The 18,370-nt window shown below is 38.6% G+C and overlaps 2 protein-coding genes across 2 annotated transcripts in view; one reads left to right on the top strand and one right to left on the bottom strand.

Annotated features, from left to right (window-relative positions):
* The window catches only part of LOC137192744 (glypican-6-like), a 92,453-nt gene extending 80,227 nt beyond the window's left edge, over nt 1-12,226 (top strand). The window contains exons 7-9 of the mRNA XM_067603665.1: nt 7,009-7,145; nt 8,282-8,457; nt 9,435-12,226. Coding sequence (XP_067459766.1) covers nt 7,009-7,145; nt 8,282-8,457; nt 9,435-9,640 — 519 coding nt within the window. The 3' untranslated portion in view covers nt 9,641-12,226. The remainder of the gene's footprint in view (nt 1-7,008; nt 7,146-8,281; nt 8,458-9,434) is intronic.
* A 94-nt stretch (nt 12,227-12,320) lies between these two features.
* Nucleotides 12,321-17,868, bottom strand: dct (dopachrome tautomerase). The gene is made up of 8 exons (XM_067603666.1): nt 17,212-17,868; nt 16,776-17,075; nt 15,943-16,043; nt 15,103-15,269; nt 14,793-14,972; nt 14,116-14,251; nt 13,818-14,019; nt 12,321-12,787 (listed from the first exon to the last, which is right to left on the bottom strand). Exons 1-8 carry the CDS (start codon nt 17,498-17,500, stop codon nt 12,612-12,614), a joined length of 1,551 nt encoding a protein of 516 aa, XP_067459767.1. The 5' UTR covers nt 17,501-17,868; the 3' UTR covers nt 12,321-12,611.
* Nucleotides 17,869-18,370: the final 502 nt, after the last annotated feature.

Below are 18,370 nucleotides of genomic sequence, written 5' to 3'. Positions count from 1 at the left end.
CGCGATGACCCACAGAACGGGGCTAAAAATGGGTTTACCGTGACTGCAGCGGCGGCAGTGGAGAACAGAAACCACCGCTGTGCTGTCATATCAAACCACATTTTAGTTTGTATGTGGTTGCACTGTTTTCTAAACATGACTTGCCTTGGTGTAACATTCCCATCCGTGTGAATACTGCAAGATAAACAGTTCGGTGATGCCATTCTGGTCTCATCTATTGTGAAGTCACAGAGGGGAAACATGTTTGCTTTTGTCCTCTGTTGATGGGTATTGATTGGATGAACGCAGTCCACATCTATATGCACTCTGGTAGTAACCTGCTCTAAGCAAGTCACCTTTGAGGTGAATGTTTCCAGACAAGGGCAAAAGGCTAACACAAAAGACCTGACAAAGCGAAGACAACTGCTACTCAAAACATTATCACCGAGGTAATTTTCTTGGTATTCTTTGGGCTTGCCAATATTATTTCTACTCTACTGATTTTTTTAAATGTGCTTTGCAGCCAGATGGAAGTTCTCGGTTGAGAGAATCTGCTGTTTATGGGTAGACCTGAACCAACGAGGAGGACTTTATGACATGTTAGACACTGGATTAAATAGCCGTGTTCAGGGACACACACCCGCAGGGCCTCAGCACCCTGATACTCGACACTGTGGCTGTTGATCTGTTGGCTGCGTTACCACATAGTGCACCTACAGTAGCCCTAGAGGAGAGTGTATTAGTTTTTAGGACTGGCTCAGTCAACAATATAACTATCAAGAATGTGATGAAGAGGCAGAGTTATTCTTGCTGTGGCCTTCCTCCTTGTGAGAAACTATTCGGCCTGTCCTCAAAGCGGTCACTGGTCAGGGAGAGACTTATGGCAGACCCAGAGGTCTGGTATGAGCAGAACCGACTCCCTGACCTCTGTAATTGAGATGCAGGAAGAATACTGCATTCGTATCAAATGAAAAACTATTTTAACGCAGACAGGAGGAGCAGTTGCCAGGGAAAATAAGTTGATCGAGGAGTTGTCTGCCCCTTGTGGTTTAGTGGTGAGACCTGCTGCCGAGTCTATGATTAGATTGAACATGCACTAATTTAGCTCAGAGTCGCAGCAGAGGGATATGCTCCATGTCAAGCAGGGATGACATCCCCAGATGGTTGCTTGAAAAAGGACTAATTGTTAATTTAACAAGATAGCGGTGTTTTAACTAGCAGGAGACAGAACAGAACGCTCAATAAGCTGTTTTTTTGTGTTCTTGAGAGGAAAAAAAAAGGAGATTTACCATCTGGCAGAACAGCCAGGGGAGACAATGATCACTGTAGGTCAGCTTTGGCAGCGTTGTCAGGGTGATGTGTGTGTGTGTGTGTGTGTGTGTGTGTGTGTGTGTGTGTGTGTGTGTTTTCAGACTAAAAGTTAGAGAGATTGTCTGGCCACATATTTCTTTTCTTTTCTTTTTTTTTTTTATTGAAAGGCAGATAGCGCGTCAGGGCATCATCCCACAACCAGATAAGCGCTTAGGCTCCTGACATTGTGCCGTTGCCAGGAGTGTGACTGCAGCTTCAAAGCCAGTGACACGTCAGCTTTTGATCTGAGAATAAGCAAGGGCATCTGAAAACCACTAGTCCAAGTACAGCTCACTCCACATGTCTACGGTGAGCTGAAAGGTGGCACACAGCTCCCACCCTGTTTGCATGCATGCAGAGAGCCACAGAGACTCATGACCTGCCTGTGTGCGCACTCAGCCACATGCACACACACAAGACAGATGATAAATATTGTAAGAAATACTTTGAGTGTCTGTAAACACACAGATTTTAAGCCCGCAAACGTCATTATCTCATTGACTCATGCTGCTGTTTTTGGAAATAATTATTCTATGTAAACATTTGCCCACGTTTGTCTATTCGAGCTAGCCAATTACTTTTTTACAGTGAGTAAATATTGTACTGTATATCTAATATGTTTGGGTGGATTTCATTTGTGATGAAAATAGTAAGTTTAAAGGTGTAGTTGTGTTCCAATCATCACAGGCTAGCTGTGTGAGCTGTAATACATTACGGGCTATTTTCAGTGATGTTTACTGCAGAATTAATCTTCTGTGTTGTGGTTTAGTGCTGTTCAGTAAACTTCCTGTTTTCCTGTTCCTGAAGAAACAAGAACAGGAATAATTTATAGCTTATGGATTTGATTAAATTTGTAATTGAATTAGGTTTATTAAAACAGGCGTAATTTTTTAAGCATGCCCTGCAGCTCATTTTAATAGTGGTGCTCAAGAAATATATAAAATGAAAACACGGAGAAAAGGTGGAAGAGGACAGTTGTAAGAACAATCCAGAGACGACTGAGCGTATACCTATATATCACAGTGAGAGAGAGAGAGAAAGAGAGAGAGAGAGGGGGGCTTTATTCTTAAAGCTCCTTAGAATAGGAGTTCTGGTATAAGATCACGGGTGAGGTAGCCATGAAACCTTCACTTTCACTTAGGACTGAGGTAACAGAGAGAAAGACCAAAGAGAAAGGAGACCAGAGTCATAGCGAGAGGGGAAGAGAGAGAGAGAAACACAATGGAGTAATATATGGTTCATGACAGGAAGCAGGGAAACAGAGGGCAAAAGAGAAAAAATATGGCTGAGGTGAGGAGAGAGAGGGCAAAACTACACCTTGCTGTAGATTTTCATCCTTTAAATTGATGATTAACCATGAATAATTTATCTCCTTTTTTAAGAACTTTTAAAGGAGAACTGTGGTGATACTCTAGATTTTCATCATCAAATCCCAAGAAAATACCAAAACCAACAATGAATTGATCCTGGGTAGCTGAATCTTGATACAGGTGAATTCTCTATACATTCATTTTTAGACAAAAACTAATTAAAAAAAATATACATCAATTATCCACACGGTCGCACTGGATTGCACTTAAGGCTGAGAACCACAGACAAGATAGTCGGAAAGTACTGAGAGACGAACTAACACATTATAGGTTTCGTTTGGTTGTTTGTTTTTTCATTGGATTTGTTGTCTATAAGAAAAATATAAAATAACACCAGACTTATCATTTAAATGTCCTTTTTCAAAGGTTTGTTCAGTATATTGTGCAAAGTGTGAGACAAATATCTCCACTGAAACCTTTAGCACTTCCAAATTTGAAACAACTTTACATTTACTAACATTTGCATTTTTTCTGAACATGAATATCTGTCAGTGCTTTTAAGAATAAAACCATAAATCTAATTCCCTTTGCCTTTCTAAATATCGTACTATTTCTATGTCTGATAACCTTCACAGTCCTTTATATGAACCAGAATCATCTATGTCTGTTCGTTCTGAAACATTTCTAGGCACTCATTTCCACAAAGTTCTAAGAAACCACATACATATAACACATTGTGCCTTTAAGAAAAAATCAAATATAGATGATGTGATGCATAAAACAGATATGAGCCTTCCTCACTAAGACATGACAGTGTAGAAATATATTCATTTCTTCTGTCTTTTTTGTGCAAAACAGCACATAGGAAGTGACATAACACAAAAATCAGATAACACAATTACAAGATACAAGACATGGAGGAACGTTTTTAAAATAAAGAAAGAAAAAAGAAGATGATATAAAAGAAAAATGAACAAGTGTGCTAAGTTACTGCTGGGATACAGTTAGGTCATCTATATCCACTGTGTAAACCAAAACATCATCTTCTCCAAAACAACTCTTCATTAGTTGATAAAAACTGATCTTTTTTTGTAACATCTATATGTTATGTATACATCTATATAGCTTTGTAACAATGCACTTTTCAAATATTCTAAAGGGATTTTAAATTGTTTATTTAGCTTAAGAAATATGTGAATATCAGTTTATCAACTGATAAAGGAACAAAATCCTTCAGCTTATCTGAAATATTAAAAATCACCACGATATATATGATTCATGTGCTAAGTGTGAGTATTTGTGTCTTTGTGTCATTTAGAAGATGCCTATCTTTCCCCATCTTTTTTAATACATTAAGATGCATGTTTGAAATTGTTGATACTCTGCTCAAGTTCACAAGATCATGTAGTCCTGTGCAAGAAATAATCTAATAGAAATCATCATGGCTTTCACATCCAGCAAGTGGATGCTTCTATCAACTGCCCTTATTACAGAACCAGAGGTATCACACACTAATAACACATTTGATGTGATCAGGAAGAGCTATCACACATAAAGGTAATAATCATCTGTTAGGATGTCATTGAGAGCAAATAATGTAATATCCTGATGCGAGGTGAGGAGGAGTTTTGTCTGTGATCGTCATTGTGATTTTTAATGAGACTATTCACCCTGTCAGTAATAGGCAGCTGATTATAATGAGGACCTCTGCTCTTTACATACACACACACTCTCCCTATCTCCGTCCTCACTTAACCAACATACTGGAGTGATAACGTGGACTTTATCCGTTTAAGATGTAGATTTTTGTGTAATTAATTATTTCATTAGTCTTCCTAATTACACTTGTTTTCATGGCAGGTAGACTCTCTGTGTTAGAGCACATGGAGATTAATGTGAACTTAAGGTCTGATATGAAAGTAAACCTAATTGGGTTCAATTTGAAATGCATTTTCACTCTTTGATTTCCTCACTGTACTTTTCCACTGCTTCCTCTCAACTCTCCATTTCTTAAAGACATAGTGCCATCTAGTGTAGATTGCAGCTGGTTGCATTCAAGGGTTGCTTGTAGCATTCATATTATTTATTCATGGGCAATGCGCAATGAAGTGAGAGGCTGACTTTTCCCACAGGAATATTTATCATTTTGAGAAAAGGCTTGCCTTTTCCTCGGCTTTTTAAACTCCCCTCCATCAACCATCAGACATTTGAGGTTTTAGGTTCATTGGGTACTTTTATTTTATTCCCAGCGGATGTCTTTTAGTGTTCTCAATGGGGAGTTTTACATTTCTGCAAAAGACTATGTGTTGGTAATGGTTGGTTGAAATAGGAAAGCATTCAACATTCACTGCCTCAGTACAGCTTTATGTGTAAGTTAGAGAATATCATGAAATGTAAAAAGATTTAAAACTTTGTTAGTCATCTCAATCCACTTGTTATGTGTTTAAAGACATTTTTTAAAATATATACAAATACCCTGCTTGGGATAACAATTTATGTTTTTGGTTAACAAAAACACAAAAAAGTTCAATTATCTCATTAATTCCGTAAATTTACGTATTGTCTTTCTCCCTCATTGAAAAAATAAATAAATCTATGAATATGCAAATATTGTTCATTGTTCAAGTTGCATCCTGAACCACTATTGCCTCCAAACTAGCTCAGAAAATCATGCTTGTCGGTGCACGCATTAAACTCAAATTTAAGGTGAGCAAAGAGAAACTTTCCACTTTCAGCAGATGTGAAAACAGCTTTCTAGTGTCAAACTCTGCACAGTGAAGCTCATCCAAGTGAAGTAACAATAAGAGTGGAGGAGGACTTTAAATAATTTGGAAGAAGTTAACTGTTTATCTATTTTCAGATATTTGCATCACTAAAATGTGAGTTTGTTACTCCCAGTTTAATTCACACTTGTTTCACAGGGCTGATTTTGCCAGCAGATGCCGAGAAAAACTCTCACTTGTTAGGCTAAACTTAACGTGTGAGGTTTAGTCAAACACTGCCAGTCAGTCTCTTGCATTGAGTACAGCCTTGACCCTCTGGGCAGTATCAGAGCTGCTGAAGTGCCTTGGCATCAGTGTGACAGGATTAACACATCAAAAGCAGTGTGGAGGCCTACAGCAGCGTCACACAGTCAGTACAGCACCTTTCATGTTCTGCTCAGGTTCACTACAATTTCACGTAAGCCAACAGCAAGTCAGACGGAAAAAGATAATGGGGCCAACCTGCTGCTATCAGGCTTTCCCTCAGCTTCAGTGAAATATGTCAAATTCTGTGTGTTTGATGAAAGATTGGAGTTCAACAGGCTCAAGTCAAGAAACGATATCTGACTATGTCACATGGCTGCGATGCAAAGGAGCATTTAAGTCTGACATTCAAGCTGAAAGTATTGCTGCAAGCCTGCATGGTCTTACTTTTCATGATGCAAACCTTCGATAGTTAACAGAAGGAAAATTAAACCCCTTTTTTTTCTCGGAGTCAGTGAGTTAAAATGTCTCAGTTTCAAATTATAACGATATACAATCCATTTCATAAGATGTGGTGATAAGTGAGGGCAGGGTAGTTTATTACAAGTCTCCAAATTAGATAAATGGACTGCACTTACATAGCACCTTTCTAATCTTCTGATCACTCAAAGCACTTATTACACTACAAGCCTTATTCACCCATTCATACACACATTCATATGCTGATGGCACAGCCATCAGGTGCAATTTGAGGTTCAGTATCTTGTCCAAGGACACTTTGGCATGTGGACTGGAGGAGCCGGGAATCAAACCAACTATCTTCCCATTAGTGGACAACCCACTCTACCTCCTGAGCCACAGCCGCCCCACTAGAGATGCATGCACGAGTAACTGGGCATTTAAAAAAAGCTCAGTTAGGACATAATTAACTCTGGCTTAGAAGCTAGATTTGTACCTACATTTATCAGAAACAATGAGGAAATCTTTAAGTACCAGTATTTCCTCTCAGACGCTCTTTCAAGGATTTAGGGTAATAAGTAATATTGTATAAGGTTTCGAGGCCTACACAATCGAAGCCCTTGAAGTTTGAACCTTGAGGAAGGGGGTTGTGTGGGATGGTTGTTATTAACTTAAAAGAAAAGTCATTGGTCACACTATGTGCTATCTTTTGTACTTGATTTCTAGCCTTAGAAGAAATAATGTCTTCTAAATTGGTTACAAATGTGCAACCAATTAATGTTTCACCTCAAATCATTTTCTGTCCACAGTGCTCATCTTTCCTGTATTATTATTATGTATTATTTCTTGTATAAAGAATATATAATATGTACACTGAATCATTGGCTTGATTTGTGTTTATACAAGTGTTTTTCTCCCTCGTAACATTCCCTGTCTTTGCTTAGGTGGTTGACATAAAAGAGAAACTGAAAATGTCCAAGAAATTTTGGTCCAGCCTGCCTGAGGCGATGTGCGTCGAGGACAGAGTGACCGCTGGAAATGCCAGCGATGAGGAGTGCTGGAATGGACACACCAAGGGCAGGTAAGGTTGCCAGGGATGAATGCAAGCTGATACGAAAGGTTACTTAGAAGTCCAAAGTCTGTTCAACTCAATCCGTGCTAATCAATGTAATCCTAGAATTAAGCATCAGATTATTTACTTTTACAGATTTAGACTCAGCTTTGCAGGAGTTTGGCATTCCTCGACGGCAATTCGCCAACTAAACAAACAGGACTCTCGTGGTCTCTCAAATACTCATGAGTTTCTATGGACACTCCCTTTAATAGATGGTGCAATATGCTTTGCTGCTGTTCGCATCATTGTGTATGAAATTGTGTTTTCATTCTCCTTTAATAGTGCAACCAGCATGGGTATTTCAGTGTTCATCTGATTTCATTTTCAAGGAAAATGTCTGCATGAGCGCCCCTCATGCCTGCAGCCATTACAGAGGTCACGGTTAATTGATGGGTGCTACTTTTATTCATAACATCATCGGTGTGATCAAAATATGTTCAGTATTCATATTTTAAATTATTTAAATAAACCTTAAAGCTAATAATTTAACCCTGTGTGGGATCTGACTGCTTCTGCTATTTTCTATGAAGGGAGAAAAAAAAAACATGAGTGAAATCAGTCAAGGACATTACATGTTACCTCTTAAATGTTACCTCTTTTATTAAACGTGTCAGAGATTTCAGATGTTGTTATCCGCAGTGACCTGGGCTTATGGTAAACAAATGCTGTTGTGTCATATGGTTTGTGGAATGCCCTCACGTGATGCCCTGCTGCTTATTTATCAAATACGAATGCAGGCAGCTGACATGTTTTCCCTGGAGAAATATCACACAAGTATGTCAGAACGTTACCCAACATGATTAGGTCAAACGTTCAGTCTTCCAATGCTGTTTTCGTTCTCACAGAGCTATTTTCACATGCTGCATGAGACCGAGACCCATAAATCCATTAATTAAAACACTTGTGTATTCAGTCCACCGTTAGCCTTTTTCTGGTCTTAGGACTTCTGATTATGATAATTCTTTACACATCAGAAAGCTCAGAGTCTATAATAAGGCTGTCATGAATATTATTTTGATTATTGACTAATGAGCACGCACAGGATTTGTTGTCCTTTTAACAAGACCTCCTTCAAGTTTTTTTTCTTTTTTTCAATCTGAAAGGTACTTCCCTGAAGTCCAAAAGGATGGACTGACCAACCAGGTGAATAACCCTGAGGTGGGCGTGGACATCACCCGCCCAGACACCTTAATCCGTCAGCAGATCATGGCTCTGAGGGTGATGACCAACAAGTTGAAAAATGCCTACAATGGCAATGATATCTACTTTCAGGACTCAAGTAAGCTATTTGCCACTTTTCCCATACAGACACAAGTGACAATGTGACTTATTTTCTTCAGGCAGAAAATGTATTTTTAGTCTCACCCTCCCCACCCTAGTTGGCCAAGTTCATGCTCCAACTTGTCACTCATCTTGATAAGCTGTCTACTTTGAATTGCTACCTTACCTTGAGGCAGCGGTAATCAGCATCAGAGAAGCCACAGGAGGCATTGAAGGAGCAAGTAACCAACACAGGCAGTGTGCAGTAAACAACAATGCTTACAATCCCAGTGTTTATCAAGGTTTGTAAAACCCTGATGAAGACTGTTATGGAACTAGTAGCACGTTAAGTGACTTCCATTTAAAGTAATAGGTTGACATTTTGAGTAATACACTAATTTGCTTTCCTGCCAAGAGTTAGATGAGGAGATTGATACCACTCACATGTCTGTACTGTAAATATGAAGTTGCATCTAGCAGCCCATTAGCTTACCTTAGCATAAAGACTGGAAACAGGCAGAACCCCCACCCATAAAACCGTGATTTGTGTTGCATGTTAATTAGTGAGCTTTAGAGCTGCTGGTAGGCAGATTTTGTTACCTTTGGACAGAGCCAGACTATCCCTTTCTCCCGTTTCCAGACTTTGTGATAAGCTAAGCTAGCTAGCTGCTGGCTGCAGCTTTATATTTACCAGACAGATATGAGAGTGGTATCAATTTTCACATCTAACTCTCGGCAAGAAAGGGAAAAACTTTTCCTTTTTAATACCCTCCAAAATAATCTAACCATCAAAGAAAAAAAGGTTTTGCTCAGCAGTCACATTTGGATTTAAAGAAAGTACAAGAGTCACAGACATAGACTGTTATTGTATAATGTTTCCTACTTTTTATTGTTACTTTTTTGTTTTAAAATATGGTGTGAAGCTACAATACATACAAAACCCTACATTTTCAGTGATGTGCTCAGTCTTGCTTGTGTTTTGTTATCATGTTGCAGGTGATGAAGGCAGTGGCTCAGGCAGTGGCAGCGGCTACACAGAGGTCTACCCCACAGACATGGACGGTGCTGCCACCGAAGCCCCAATAGTGGAAGCCGACCGGAGCGGGCCTGTGGATGACTCTGCCCTGCTCTGTGCACCCTCTGTAGCCCTGCCAACCATGCTGGCCCTCTCAGCCCTGGCACTCCACCGACAATGGAGATAATGCTGGAGGAACCAGCTAAACATGGACAGCAGGGTTAAAAAAAAAATTTTTTCTTTTTTGCAGTTTTTTGTATTCAGGCAGATTGGAGCTACAGTCGAGCAAACAGTATTCAGGCTGGCAGCCTCGAGGCTAGAGGAGTCTGCTCTGAAAAAAAGAGCAGTCATGCATCATGATTTCCCACTTTCCCAAAGATCATGCAGTGCCATCTGTAGACTTGATATTTTATGGCATCACTTCACCATCTAACACAGATGCCAACCCAACAAACTCTGCTTCAGAGATTGAAAAGAAAAAGTATTTCTTGCACATATTGCAGGTATTAATGTAGGTCTCCGTGTGGAAAAATATAACACGCACTTTGATTGTTTTGAGGTTTTTTTTAAAGCAAAATTTGTTTGTGTGTTGAACAATGTTGAGAATGTGGTTATTGATGCACCTAAAAGAGGCATAATAGGTTTACTATATGTTGAATATTATATTTTAAAACAAACACAAAGGATAATGATCTAAATGAGAGAAAATTCAGGAACAAATTGTTTCCTAAAGTTTTAATTGAATCCTTGTTCCATTGTCATTAAATCACATGCCAATAATTGATTTTGGATGAGAAGTGATTGAATATTCAATCAGAATTGGGTTGTTTTTTTTTTTAACAGATGCAGCCACTGAATCTCATCTTCTGTTTTACAGTAATTACAACCCATGATGTTCGGTAAGATTTTAGGTTTCAGTATATCATGGGTTGGTCATGGATCTGCTCTGCTCCTAGCTATTCACTCAAACGGTTCAACAGCCTCCTTGTGCTCATGTGTTGAACTCACACTTTGTTAAAAAGGATAAGATTGACATTTTTATATACTCATTTGCCTCGCAACAAATTAATTATCTGCAAAATATTTTCATATCATGCTGGTTTCATAGACTTGGCTTCGAGAGTAGACAGCCTGGACGGAATTATTACGGAGCAATTATCGTCATACAGAAATGACACCACATACAGCAGTGCCAAGATAGTCATGCTGGTTCTGTTTTGTTCTGGGGTGCATGTCCTGCTGTGCAATCAATTCATTCATGTTTGAGAGGGCTAAACAAATTCTAATTATCACTAATATACAATATAGAGATTGATTCATATTACTACATTTCTGTTTCTTTGTCATTAGGGTTTATGTCTCCATTAAGTGAATGGTTATCCAGTGAATTCAGCATTAAGTGACCTGCATGCAAAGACACTCAATGAGGAGATTCTACTGGCATTATAAAGGAAATCATACACAGTACTTGGCCGTGTTCTGTATGTGTTTAAATGTACATGCACATCGCACTAGGAGAAGCACATCCATTCAATACAGAATCACCATCACCAAATGGAGTCTTGCTGCTCCTGTAATGCTGTAATCTTTATATTAATTTACAGCATTAGGGCTTATAATTTTTCTGCTGCCTCCTCAGAAGTATTTCCACAAATTTAGATTTTGTCAGAAGTTCCAGAAATCCTGGATTTGCATATACAGGAACTTCAGGAACAAAGAAAAGTTCCATAAAGTGCCACTTTTGCATGTGTTATTAAATAGCCAAAGCTTATTCTGTAACTGCTGTCACGGTTTGGATAAAACAGTCATTAAAATGTGCACTGTAGTGCTTGAAAAGCAACAAAAGTGAAATACTGTCAAACAGTATTAAAAAGCCAAGTTGTAAATCTCAAAATTTCTGGAAATTCATTCCCACAATAATGTAAAAGGTGAGGGGAATTATTAAAGAGAAGAAGCAGCAAACAGAACACAGTGGTTACTCGAAATGCAAAGAAAGGGGCCCTAAATGTATCTGTAAAGCTTGAATGGTTATGTCTGCAGCACAGACAGGCTTGAAGCCGACCACAGTCACCTGTGAAATGAGAATCTGTGGAGACTGGACAGGGCTGAATGCTCCGGTGAAGCTCCTCAGTAGAGCGTACTTACAGAGAATGTGAGAGGCCTGGCACTGCTGAGGGGGGCGGACAAAACCAGCCTGTATGTATGTCCACTGTTCTCTGAGAGCCCGTCAGCTCCATAGCCACCAGGCCAGCTAATCTTACTTATCCAAGGAATTAACCTGTGTTATACCTTTTCGCAGTATATCAATGAATAATTGTTGAGCTTTTACTTTATAGCATTTAAGTCAGCATTAGCATCCACATTACAAAAACAAAAATATAGAGAAAATATATCAAATGTGTCATTTAAAAGGATTCTTTATTATGAATATTGATCTTGCAGGATGCCCTTTTTATGTTTTGTATCATTGAACTTTTAATGGTAATATTTTTGCAAGAAAATATTGAAAACTGAGGTCCGGTCAGACACATTATCTGAAAAATAGAATTAGCAGGAAACGCTATACTGTAAGTCAACATTTTTTACAATCAATGCATTGCTGTATGAATTTAAATCCTAATGAAGTCAGTTTGTTTGGAGTTTGAATATCATTTCAAACTGCGAAGGGTGAAGAACCAGATAAGCAAATATGCCTTACCGTTTTTCAGTGCAATTAAGATTATTGCATTTGTGTTTTGTTACTGTTCTTGAGAATAAATATTTATTAAAAACATTCCAATAGATTTGCATTTGTGGTGACTGCTGGACAAATTGTATAAGGTACATAATACAGAAGGAAAGTGCTGGAAATGAGGTCAAGTTTTGGTAAGTTTGTTAAAAAGTCTGTTTCCACACCACTTAAAGTATACATTCATTTTGATTGGTTTCACTTGCAACTTAGTAGGGTTCAATCGATATTTTTTAATGAATATTACATGATTCACATCACTATTTTAATATGGAGTTTGATTTAATATCTAAAAAGTACCAGTGTCATTCTTCTACAAGATTAATATTTTCGTCTTGTTTCACAGTCTACAGAACATTGTAGATTGCCTGCTCAATCTCTCTTAGGCATGTATGAGTGCTGAGGTGCTTTTCAAAACAACTTGCGAAATCTACGCATCCTCTGTATACTTCCTATTTGTGAAATCTGCTTTTATTAGAGGTTCAAAGCCTCTGTTTTTCCGTTGACGCAGGTAGAGCACAAAGATAAGGAGAAGCACCAGGAGACCGATGAAGACTCCCCCAAGAGTGGAGCCCAGCACAAACACAGTGGGCCCTCCATCTGCATCTGTAAAGATGAAGTAGAGATATTCATAGAAACCTTTCCACAGCAGAAACACTATGCAAATTTCATTCTTTGTGTTAAAACAAAATGTTAAAGGTTTTTGCTCCCATATAAAAAAGAGGGATGTGAAGCAGTGAATCAGCATCAGTGACTCAACATTACTCAGCTATGAAATGATACTTTGTGACTTGTGCCTAAACCCTCTTATGGCAATTTTAAAACACTGAATTGCCCAAGAATAGAGGACAGTGCAATTAGCAAGTATGTATTCCCAACACAAACATAGAAAAGCAGGATAATTATAGTATTTTGCACCATGATGTTGTGCATTCACAACATTTTACCTCATGTGTATCTGCTCATATCAGCTTTCACATCTGTAGTGAAGAGAAATTACTTTTTTCTCAATAATAGGCTGCCATTAGCAAAACAGCGAGGGCAGGAAGTCTGTGCTCGTGTTGGAAAATAAAATGTCTAGAGCTCAGTAAATGTCAGAGATTACTTTGTGCCTCTGTAGTTGTGGTGGATGAAGTCTTCAGATCCTTTACTTTAGTTGATGTACCACAGTTTGAAAATACTCTATTACAAGCAAATGTCCAATATTGAAAATGGTACAACTTTGTAAGTATTATTCACAAAACATATTTAAAGAATGAAAAGTAAAAGTACTCTATGCATAACAATGTAGAGTATATTATATCACTGACTTATTACTGATGCATTAATGTAAGAGTAACCTTTTACTACTGTAGTTGGTTGAGGTGGAACTGGTTTTAACTACTTTGTATATTGTTGGGTAGTTTATTCTGTAACAAAACCTTCTTTATAAGCTCATCATATGTTGTCTGTAAAATCCTAATTTGTAAAATAACTAGTAACTATATCTGAAAAATAAATGTAGTGAAGTTGAAGTATGAAATGGTATAAAATAGAAATACTAAAAATTTTACTTATGCACAATACCTGAGTACATGTACTTAGTTACATTCCACCACTGCTTTCGATCAAAGGTTATATAAACTCATTTGCTCACCATCCAAGGCAATGGAGTAGGTATATCCCAGCTGCTCAGATGTAATGTAGATCTCCTCATTGGTGATTGGAGGGAAGAAGGGAACCATGTTGTAGTCTCTGTTGTGACCAATGGGGGCCATCTCATCTGGGAAAGTGGCGTTGGATGGAACAAACCTCTTCATCCACTCGTCAAAAATGGCATCGGTGAAAGCATGGAGCACCTGCAAGGCAAACAACCAGAAACACACAGTGGTTATTTTTATGTCAACAAATCCTACCGTGTCATTTCATAGAAACCGGTGAAATCAGATTCTGACCAGAAAGATGGGGTCGTTGGCTGCAGAGTGAGACAAAGCGCTGGTTCCATTGAGCATGGAGTGTACGAGGTTGTGAAGGTTATTGACTGATTCATCCAGTTCTCCATCTGGTTTATCGTACCCTTCGAGAGCGTTTCTGTGAGTTACAAAGCACAATAATTGTAAACAGTAGTTCAGTCAGACAGGCTCTCTTCAAACCTGAAGGATAAGGCTGGCAATTTTCTATATTTTTTTGTTGACAAATGTCATGTGCAGAGCCAAACTAACAGTGGCGCAGTGGTGTCTGCCTTACACTGAACTACTCTCCGGAGACTGAAAATGTGATCACTGTTATTAGTCTTTGGAGACGTTTTTACATGTCAGGAACATGTCACCCAGTGCAACAGTGAGGCTGATTGAGGTGTTTTTAATAGTTTTTGGATGACAGCAGAGGTCTACAGTACACAGGAATGAGATATAAGGCTTTGGATACACACACAATACTTGTAAGTAGGATCAATTAATTGTTGGTTTGGCTCTGCACATGACTTTTTTTGACAACAAGAAAAATATAGAAAATTGCCAGCCTTATCCTTTAGGTTCAAGTGGAATGCAGAGAATTGCGGAGCACTTCAGTCAGAGTGAGACAGTAGGTATGAATTCAAATTGATTATTGATGCCAAATAGTAGAGCTGTACCTAAAACTAAAGGACGAGTTGGTGAAGTAGGGAGGGCTGTCAAAGTCCCTGATTCCAAGACAGCTTCTGACGTCATTCATGGTGGGCAGAGACGTGTTAGCTCCCTCCATTATCCCTCTCTGAATGAAACCCTCACTGGTGCCATTGCAAAGAGTCACCAGGCGATTGTAGTCATCCAAACTGGAAAGAAAAAAACAGTTAACTGATTTGTGCCAGTCAAAACATAAATTTGCCTCCACAATGTTTATTTCGCTATAATCCAACCAATAACTATTGAGTCTTTTCCCCTCCTCCTGTGGTGTGTGCAGACCTGTTACACACCACCCCCCATCTGGAGAATCTGGACTGGTTACTGATGAGGGAGGGGTTGTCAGGGTTTCGGCCCCCCAGCATAGAGTCGGTGCACACGTCACAGTCACTCTGCCCCGTGGCAAAGTTCCAGTAAGGGATTGCAAAGTTCTCATTGCCAGACAGTCTCTGCAGGGAACAGACACATTTTTATTGGATGATATTGGTTGACATTAGTATCAGAAGTTTTTATTTTGAGCGGCCACATTTTAGGGCCAATAGCAGTTCTGATTGCCACTGTAACTGTGATTTGCTTGATATATTTTCTCCCTCTCTTCCCCTATTGTCAGCTATTATCTGTCATTCTTCCAATCATTTTTTAATGTTTTGGCCCACTACTTGTGTTTTTTTTCCAGATTGTGTTCTTAGAAGGACAGCATGTGGCATTAAAAACTCTCTCTCGGTATGTGACACAAATACTCTCTATTTCTTTTAGGTTATCTGCTCGTTAAGGCAGAGTGAATGGGATGTATTTGTGCTTTTAAGAATTTATTCACCAAAATGTTATTGATCATTTAACCAAAAGGATTAATTGTACAAAAAATATATCAGAGACTATTGTACCTGATATTAAACAATAACCAATTTATCATGTAAAATTAATGACAAAAGCAAATATAATAAACAAGATAATAACACATTTAGAAGATGATGACCCTTAATAAGAAATATGAATTCCCTACTAGCCTACTCATATCTTCCCAACAATAAAAAAAAAGAAAAACACCTCTGTGCATAGAGTACTGTATTGACCTGATCCAGTCATGCAAAAAATTTTATTTTTTCAGAAATTGACACATACCTGTAGCTCTCTCTCCAAGCTGAGAATGTGATATCTGTGCCAGGTAATGAATGCTGGTCCTTTGTGTGAGAAATCAATGGCTTTGAATGGACGACCGGGACCTACAGAGAAATTGCATGTTTGACTTTTATGTAGGATTCACAAGGCAATAATGTGCATAACACACGCTATTATATGTAAAGGAAATATGGAGACTATTTATCCATGTATAAATAAGCAAATGAATTTGTCTTGTAAAAGTGGTAACATTAAAACTCAGTCCACAATTTCAACAAAAGGGTCACCAAAAATCAAAACACTAATTTTTTTTTATACAGGGAGACTAACACTAAACGACAACTTGATATTTACATATATAATAACATTTCCTGATACTGTTCAAAGTACTTCACTAATGATTTAAACTCAGTAATACTAGTCCATATTTTCAATTATGATCATCTGAGAAACTAGATATTTTTGAGTTTGAATTTTAAGGTCAAACCACAGGTCAAACGCAAAACAACTATGGATTAGGATAATAACTTGAATGAAATAGTAAAGACATCAGTGATCCAACTCATATGTAACTCACTGTATTTAAAAATGTCAGGAGCCATATTAAATAGCACTACAAAAAAGGTAATATAGCTCATACATATGATCAGTATCGGTCATACATCACCAGAGCTAATTTAAATAAATTGTGATGTTCCTGTTAATATATTCCTATTTTCTTATATTTTTATTATTATTATATCCCTATTATATTCCTAATAAACAGAGTCAACCTCATGAACTAACCATGAACTTATCATGGTTTTATATCAAGAAATGTGACCAAGCTCATTTACCAAGAAGAGTGTCTCGGACAGAGTAGTAGTGTTGCCAGACAAAGAAGTCGTAGATGGAGATGTTGGCAATCTGAGGCTCAGTTCCATTTGGTCCAAGGAGTCCCAGCCAGTGCTGGGTGGCAATCACGTAGTCTGGGTGGACGGTGGTCTTAGCCAGTTCTAGAACATTAAGGAACTCCTGGAGCTCTTCGGGGGTCAGTGAGTGGATGTTCTTACGTACCACAGGGGCTCTCCTCTGGTCACAGTTTGGTCCGGTCCAGCCGAACTTACATTGACCACAGTCATATCCTGCAAAGTTACCTGCAACACAAAGGGCAAACTAAAGGTGTCAAATCATGTTGATGATATTCCAGGTTCAACACGAGCCATGACTGAATATAGCTCTCCTTCATCTGCTCACTGACAAAGCATCGTAATAAAAGTTCACACCACTCACCAATACACCTGCAAGTCTGGTTGAAGAATTTGGTCGGCCACCTCTCTCTGTCATCAACATTTCTCAGCCTGTAAGGTCCTCCCCAGGGTTTGCTGTCGACTCGAACAGCGGAGCAGCTTCCTCTCCCCGACAGAGAGCCGCACACATTTCCAGGATCAGAGCCCAGAGCAGGGCAGCATTGCTTGGACTGGATCCCCTCCACGGTGCAACACACTCGAGGAAACTGAGACTCTGCAGCTTCAGGCCAGAGAAGTAAACAAAAAAGGCCAAGACCCAATGCGTTCATCATATTTCACCTGTTTGTTTCCTCCAGTCAGTTGTAACAAATCAGTTTGTAGATCAACTTTCAGCTATAATTCGGTCAATTAGTTTCCCCAGAAATGTGTGGAATCTCACTCTGCTACGGTCCCCCGTTGTGTATCTTCAAATTAGATACAGTGATAGTTTTAACATCTGTGGAAACAACACTTAAAACCAAATCATGTTGTGTTCCAGTTGGTGGCATGCACAGTTAGAAAACCACTCATTTCTGTTCTTGCTTTTGTATAGCATGGGAGGATTAACCCATCGGTCTTGTGATGATCACCTGACAGCAGGGCTGTGAACTGGAAGATCTGAATGAATACCAAGAAACTGCCTGAGGGGCCATCAAGTTTTGCATAGCCACTTTGTGCAAAAAGACAAAAATATTTCTCATTTATTACTTTAAGTGATTCAGGAAAGAAGAGAACAAAATAGACAAACACATCTGTTTTGCCTCAAACAGAACAGATGAGAACCTGGAGAGATATTTGGTCAAATAAAAAATTGAGTATGCATTTGTGTGTGAACAAGTACAATTAATAAAAATTCGGATTAAAATTGAATTGAAATAGAAACATCGTCTTAACACTTTATTTGATTTGTTGTGTCATTCTAACAAATGAAAAAATCTGCTTTTCTGCTAGTGCCCCTAGATCTCTTGTGTAAATCATGGGGGACTAATCACCTAAATCCAGACAGAAGTTAAAGTTTGTGGAGTTTGTTTTTGTAGCCATTCAGTTCTCAGCTTTTTTTTTTGTGACATTAATCAGACTTTTCACACTGTTTCCCCTCATCAGAAAGGTCTCAGCTGCCAGCCTATGCTGTGCAAGTGAGAAAAGAACAAATGTTGAAATTA

Source organism: Thunnus thynnus, chromosome 11 (genome assembly GCF_963924715.1).
Source record: "Thunnus thynnus chromosome 11, fThuThy2.1, whole genome shotgun sequence".
In the NCBI taxonomy this organism is placed as follows: Eukaryota; Metazoa; Chordata; class Actinopteri; order Scombriformes; family Scombridae; genus Thunnus; species Thunnus thynnus.
This window is presented reverse-complemented; position numbering and strand designations above follow the sequence as displayed.

Coding starts and splice junctions, on each gene's coding strand:
- dct (XM_067603666.1), bottom strand. CDS start 17,500: ATGATGAACGCATTGGGTCTTGGCCTTTTTTGTTTACTTCTCTGGCCT. Junction 16,044..16,775: donor TGTCCGAGACACTCTTCTTG/GTAAATGAGCTT, acceptor ATTTCTCTGTAG/GTCCCGGTCGTCCATTCAAA. Junction 14,973..15,102: donor TGGGGGGTGGTGTGTAACAG/GTCTGCACACAC, acceptor TTTTCTTTCCAG/TTTGGATGACTACAATCGCC.